We start from the raw sequence: 6,739 nt of genomic DNA, 5'->3' as shown, positions 1-6,739 counted from the left end.
CGTTGCAACTACGCTGCTTGTAAATCTGAAGAGAAAAATGATTTCACTTGAAAAATGTTTGTGTTAGTCACCATTCCATATTTCATAAATAACTATGAAGAGGTGTGTTTGTATGACTTTAATGATGACAAATGTATGATAGTTTAGTTGGAAAATGAAAAAGCAAAAGGGAATTTCTTTTATCTATTTGGGTGAAGGTAATATGGGCAACATTGTTGATTGACATTTTGGAAACCCGGCTTCTTAATCGAACGTCCTTGAGCTGGATAGGTAGCTACGTACTTTGATTTTTAAAAGAGAAAACAACCTGGATGCGAGGCTTATAAATTCTTAAAAATGTCACCGAACTAAAAATAAAACAAAGTAAGAAGTACCTATCGGATTTAATAAAATGATTTTCTTCACAACATTTATTAAAACACTTTTTTTCTCTAATATTCTTTCTACACTTTATATATAAATCTCATTTACATTTTATAATAATATAATAATAACAAATTAATAAATTGGAACGTAATAATCTGAATTATTTATGTTATTGATTAAGTTAAGCAGATGTCGTTTCTACCATCGACTTTTTAATAATCTCTCCGAAATTGTCGTCACAGTCCTCCGTATTGGTATTGGCATTGGCGTTCGCTTCGCACTTTTGGCCCCTCTCGGGATTACCGTTGGCGGGAACATCCGACGGATTCAAACTGTTGAAATTATTCGCGTCTTCGTACCCCGGATAATTGTAGCGACCGTTAAGTAAGTCGGAAAAAGATTCGATCTTGTTGTTGGCCCCGACAGGATTCAAGCTCGTGTATTGGTTCTCCTTGGCGTCGACGTTGGAGGAAAAATTGTCGTTAGCGAAGTGCTCGTAACCGTTCGCATTTTGCTGGAAATTTCCTTCCAGGGGCTTCGTTCCGAACTCCGGGCCGTAAATTCCCCCTCCGTACGGACCGAAGACGGGGGTGAAGTCGGCGAAGTTGGACTGGTACGGCTGCGTGTATTGATTGGGTGGCGGCGGGTAGGGGGCGGCACCGGCCGGGAAACCGACGTCGGAAAACCGAGGGTCGGGGAAGTGGAACCCCTGCGAGGAAGGCGGCTGGAAGGGCTGGTGGGGGTGCTGCTGCTTTCTTTCCGCCACGGGACCGTCCCGCGTCGCGTCGTCGCCGTACCAGTCCTCCCTGAAGGTGTACAGGTCCAGGGAGTCCTCCCGGGCCGGCAAATCCGCGAAGCCGGCGGGATTGTGCGGGGGCACCTGCCCCGGGCCCTCCCCGGGGGCTCCGTAGTGCAGGTTCGTGAAGCTGCCGTCGTGGACGCAGTTCTCCACGTCCCTGCCGTCCCTCAACAAGTTGCCGTTGCTGTACTTGCCCTTTCCGTCCGCCTGGGCGTCAGGCTTGTAGCCCGCGTTCAGCCTCTCGTTTTCCATCCAATTTGCGTTCTCCTTGTTCTTCTCCGCTTTCATCTCTTCTTCCTTCTCTTGCTTCTTCTCCAGCTCGAGGCGCATTAGGGTGTGGATAAAGTGTGTGCGGACCCTGACCGGATTGAACTCGATTCTGCCGCTAGAATTGCCACAGTTGTCTCTGGAACAGCCACACGGGAAGTTTAAACGGTCAACTTGGCACTTGATGCCAGCCTGACTGCACGAACAAGTGTCCGGATCACAGTACCCTTTACAGCCACAACCACAGAATTCTCGCGAAGTCCGTATATCGCGACACTCATCTTTCTCTAGAGAGTCTATTTTCCTAACACCGGACGCCCTCAGGAGCGCCCTCCTCTGCCTGATCGACACAGGCTGCAAAAAATAATAATTGTCCAAGTCCATTTCAGATTCAGAAGCGTCACTAGGTTCCTCCTCGCTATCACTCTCGTCACTAGAGGACCCAGCCCCGCTGCCCCCGGTCGAGTGTCTCTCGGACCTCAGCTGCTGCAATAGCTGTCGATGTATTCTACGTTGTTCGTTTGCGTGTTCCACTATAGAAAACTTCCTCACGTACGAATGTTGAGCGCCCATCCCCAGAGTCGACCCCCCTTGCGAAGGGATGCAGGTGAATCCCTGCGCCCTAGGAAAATAGAATACTGTAACGCTGTCGAACGAAATGCCGCGTTTTTTCTTGCATTTGGGCGGCCCGTCTTCTTCTTCTGGAAGTTTTCGCTTCAGACTACTTTTAAGGACCGCTTTCTTCGACTGGGCGTCGTCGAGGATGTTGCGGATCTCCTCGATGGTATTCGTGTTCTGCTTGGAGTCGTCCTCCTTCGCGGGGGTCTCCAGGCTGGTCGATGGCAGCGCGAAATCGTCCTGTTGCTCTTTCTGGCCATTAAACTCTTCGAAATTGGCGTCGGAGCTCTGCGTTCCGTTAATCCGGTCCAAGAACGAGGTCTCACTGTCGCTTTCGCCTAAATTGGCGGCCGTTGCCATAGCTTCGGGCCTCTCTTCGCTCAGTTCCGAACCTAGGCCAGAGTCTGATCCGTCGGATCGATCGTGGGGTTCTTCAACGGACTCCTCGGTCGGGGGCAGGCTCTCCGTGGCCGAATCCTCGCCATCGTTAACGTTCTCGTTAGCGGTGAGCAAATTCGGCGATTCGGTGTCTATTCGTTCGTCCAGTTCGCTACAGTCCTTACTATCTATTGCTTCGTTTGATTGTGGCTCCGTGAATACTACTTTAGAATCAACACGCTCACTGCTACGTTCGTTCAAGTCTTTGCTATTTGTACTTGAAGGCGATTCAACAAAAATTTTAACAGGTTCAACAATATTCGAATGCTCTTCGCTCAACAAATTAACTGGAGTAGTGTTCACTCCTTCTTCGTCACGTTTGGATAGGTTAGACCCCATTCTCTCCAAGTCTTCTTCGGCGGGCGCTTCAACGGTATCGGCTTCTTTCGGATCCGTTGCTTCCACAGCAGACATGGTTAACTGTAAACAATAAACAAGACATTACCGTCGGCTTCGACCAAATTTGATGGCAGTCACATACCGAGCATGGCGACCGCAACACTGACCTTAAACTTAACGAATTTATTGTTCTACGCGAGCAACGAAGGTAACAATTTTTTTAGGAATGACTTTTTGCAGAATTTGAGCGACTTGGCTGTTTACGTTTTACAAAATAGCAGTATTGTGCACTGATCGTGAAACGATTTACATTGTAATAGCGTTGATCCCGAACAAGGTCAAACTGTACTAATCGCGGAATGGGAATAATTGGGAAGTCGAGTGACATCAGGCGCTTTCTGCTAGAAACAAGACGCACAGTCTACGTTTCCTACTAAAAAAAGAACAGAATCCCACAAACAGGTTCCGGCTGCGAAAAATTTGACGCAAAAATTTGTTGCTGGTGGTATTCAAGGTTATAGAAAATACTGCGGTGGGTTAGAATTATGTCAGACGTTTACATCGACGGGTTGCTAGAATGCTACCTTTTCACAGTACCTGTTTTTATCGATAACACAACGTATCTGTTTATGTAAGTTTTATAAAAATAGAAACCTTTCACCGAATGAATGCATCAGAATTGGCTGGTAAATACAAAACCAAATAAGACTTTTTCTTTGACAAAAATTTGGCGTTTGCACATCAACTGACTTGGACACTGTCACATCGGGCTGACATTGGTTCTATTCAGTGGTGAGTAAAGTGAGTAATCACCATCCCAGATATAACACTGATCAACGTTCGTTTTAGAATGTTGCGTTACTCATCGGCGACAATTTACATATAATCAGGTTAATTCTACGTTGCGTTGAGAAAATTCTTAAAAATAGTCGTTGCATAGACGTCGTCTCATAACCTAATATTTCAAGTGAGTTATCGAGAACGAAGATAATTACTATTACATCAAGAAACGTTCAAGTACAGTTTTCCCTTCACCGCAAAGTCGCAGCTCCAGTTGAAAACTGCTCGTGCAAAAATCAAACTGACAAACTCGTTAGTTCGGAATACATACACAATCAAGGAAAACAACAATACTATTGTTGCTAGAATTGATAATAACGATTATGCAACGAACTGGTTGGTATGCAACACAACATACAAACGCCCGGTGATAGTCTACATGGGATCGTGTAGTTGGCATAAATATTGAAGAGAATCCTCCCGATCGAGTCGCAATAAAAAATTTAGGCATTTTGAGGTAGACCGGCGGAGTTATCACGTCCGAGAGAATCTGTGTCTGAAAATGAATGCCGTGACCTTGTTTGACAGACATTTTAGAAATTAATCTGTATCGCGCCTTCGTCTATTGTTTTTAAACACTGCGGCGAACTAAAAATAGCTTATTTTGCTGATTTGCCTTGTCGTTTTGATAACGCGCACTTCTTTTCGCGAAGATTTGCGAAAGTCCAAATGGTATTCGGCCGTCCGCATAAGATCACCTTGACTTCTTTTTGCACAGATTGTCTAAAATTGCGGCAACGCTGCAGTACCTCTCTATGTGGGTACAGTTATTAATCTATTTTGTAATAACCTGTGAGACAGTATAATTTCATGCATTGCTTGAGGAAGAAGGTCGCTAAACTCTTGTTGCTCTAGATGTATTTATCAGGAGCGAGAATAGAGAGAAAATGTTTACTCCAAATGACATGATGAATTGTTTGAAACGAGGTGTATTTCTCATTCCGACATGCCATCATCGTACGCAGGTGATGGGTTACGTTGGGGTAAGTCGTAGCCGGTTTTAATAAGGCGTTTTGTCGAGATGTTCTTGCTCGTTGTACCAAGCTTACCCACGCTGTCTTGCGCATAAACTTTATAAAATACTAATGGCTGCACCAGTCCCAATATGGCACAGGATGAAACGGAACAACCGAGAATTGGAAACGCCGTGTTTTCACCATAAAGGGCCGATTGTTACTGACTCCGAATTCGTAATTTCCACTCGCAATTATACACAAAGAAAAATTATCAGATCCCAACCGTTAATCAAATTTCCGTTATCACCTGGTTTAGATAAGATAATGGAATTTTATTGCTTGAGCAAACTGAAATAACCCGATACCCAGATTTAGGGCCAATATCGTCGGGGGAGAGGTGAACAAAGTGTCAAAGGGTCCTGTTAACACCAATTAAATTTTGCACGAGAAGATGTAAATCTGTAAGTTTAGATGGCGTTTATGCGCTGTTTACGAATAAATGGCCATTCTGTTTAACGCCATCAGATTAAAACGATCATGTTTGCCCAATACCTAGGGCAATTTTATGCAAATTTAGAGGTTTAAAGATCAATAATGCGTTAAAGGCACAATGCTGCGATAAAATGAACCGCAACAGTTCCCCCTCTTCCATTATTTTGGCAATGTGTCATTTTGGGGAATGGGGAAAACAGGCTCCAAGGACTCCCCTAAAATGTTTTCACAATAGCTCTTTAAATTTTAAACCAGAATTGTGCCAGGTATTTTGTTTTTTATCAAAATGTATTCTCGGACTGCCGCTGCTGCTCCACTTAACGTTTTCGAAGTGCAAAAAGCTGCCTTTAAAAATTCAACTTGTTTATGAGGTAATGACGAGGTGGAAAACTCGGCGTCGATTTTTCTCTCAGACTTCGAATCGATACTTTCAAACTATGCCGTGCTCATTGATTTTATATCAAAGTGTGATTTTGGCATCCGCGTTCAACCATTTCTATTTATAACATTTAGCGTTGATCGGAGCCATCACTGCAATGGGTCTATATTAAAACTAATAAATTACGGGAGCGGAAACCCGCAGAAACGCGGGCATTTTAAAATTCACTATTACTCCTCGCTGAACGTTCAATTTTAGAGAAAGTACGTTTAATCTGTAATTATTATTGAAACAGGGTACCTGCCCACTCTAGTTGTATTATACATGTAACAGACTTCCCACTGCACGGTATAACGCTTATAAATTCAATTCCGGAAGCGACTTGTTATTGATCCTCCTAATTTTTAATGATGACATCATTGTTTCCTCTAATATGATAAAACGCGCCTAAAATAATACAATGTTTTTGATTTTATCATTTATATACGCATCATTAAAACCAATTCTGTAATTTGTTATCTATTCAAATCCAATTATGCAACTGCAGCCCTCCGATTTTGCTTTTGCATTAACACGAAACACCACATTATCAGCTATAGATCGATAACGGAACTTAAGAAGCTCTCCAATAAACCTCAAGAACTCTTCAACACGGTGCTGCCGGAGTCTAATTAACATTGAATGCGATTTACGCTAAATCTTGAAATTCCATTACTCCGGGAATTTAAATGAGAGTACGTAGAAAAATTACTGTTTTACGCTCACTATCAGTGTAGTTATTTAATGTTTGTAGAGAGTCATTCATTAGCGGGTTCAAAAGGTTCACAAGTACACTGATTGGGCTATTATTGGGCTATCGATAAGTTAAGTTTATTTCGAACTGTCAGGTGTTCATTACTGCAAATAATTACCCGTTCGGTCATCTGAACAAGTGGAGCAAAACACACACCTGCAATTAAAAATTTTTATGTCGACGACGAATTGTTAAAAAAATGGGTGTATAAATGGTAAAGCTGAACCGTGAAAGTCCGGTATAAATTTAGAACGAAATTAGTGCAACAGTTCAGATAGGTGAAACATAAATTTCATTAAAAATATGACAATGTAATTAATAACGGTGCCTGCACAGGTGTTTATAAATTGTCTTGACAAAGTATTCCGGTAGTTTTTTACACCGATATGTTTTATTTTTTATTTGCTAACCAATTAGTTGAAAATGTTCAACTGCGAAGCTCCTATGCATTG

At 42.8% G+C, this 6,739-nt stretch overlaps 1 protein-coding gene across 8 annotated transcripts in view; it reads right to left on the bottom strand.

The window, feature by feature from the left end:
• Nucleotides 1–395: 395 nt before the first annotated feature.
• Nucleotides 396–6,739, bottom strand: part of Axud1 (AXIN1 up-regulated 1) — a 100,188-nt gene continuing 93,844 nt past the window's right edge. For 4 of the 8 annotated variants that reach the window (XM_064047421.1, XM_064047419.1, XM_064047420.1 and 1 more), the window contains one exon: nucleotides 396–2,908. In XM_064047421.1, coding sequence (XP_063903491.1) covers nucleotides 548–2,908 — 2,361 coding nt within the window. In that variant the 3' untranslated portion in view covers nucleotides 396–547. Of the gene's footprint in view, nucleotides 2,909–2,969; nucleotides 3,456–3,481; nucleotides 4,407–4,457; nucleotides 4,655–4,716; nucleotides 4,844–6,739 lie in introns of those variants that run through there. The other 4 variants (XM_064047422.1, XM_064047425.1, XM_064047423.1 and 1 more) reach the window with 4 other exon arrangements.

Source organism: Zophobas morio, unplaced genomic scaffold, assembly GCF_036711695.1.
Source record: "Zophobas morio isolate AGI-343-1 ecotype UQ-CSIRO unplaced genomic scaffold, CSIRO_AGI_Zmor_V1 ptg000005l, whole genome shotgun sequence".
Classification (NCBI taxonomy): Eukaryota; Metazoa; Arthropoda; class Insecta; order Coleoptera; family Tenebrionidae; genus Zophobas; species Zophobas morio.
The sequence above is the reverse complement of the archived record's forward strand: the minus strand, read 5'-3'. Positions and strand labels throughout refer to the sequence as shown.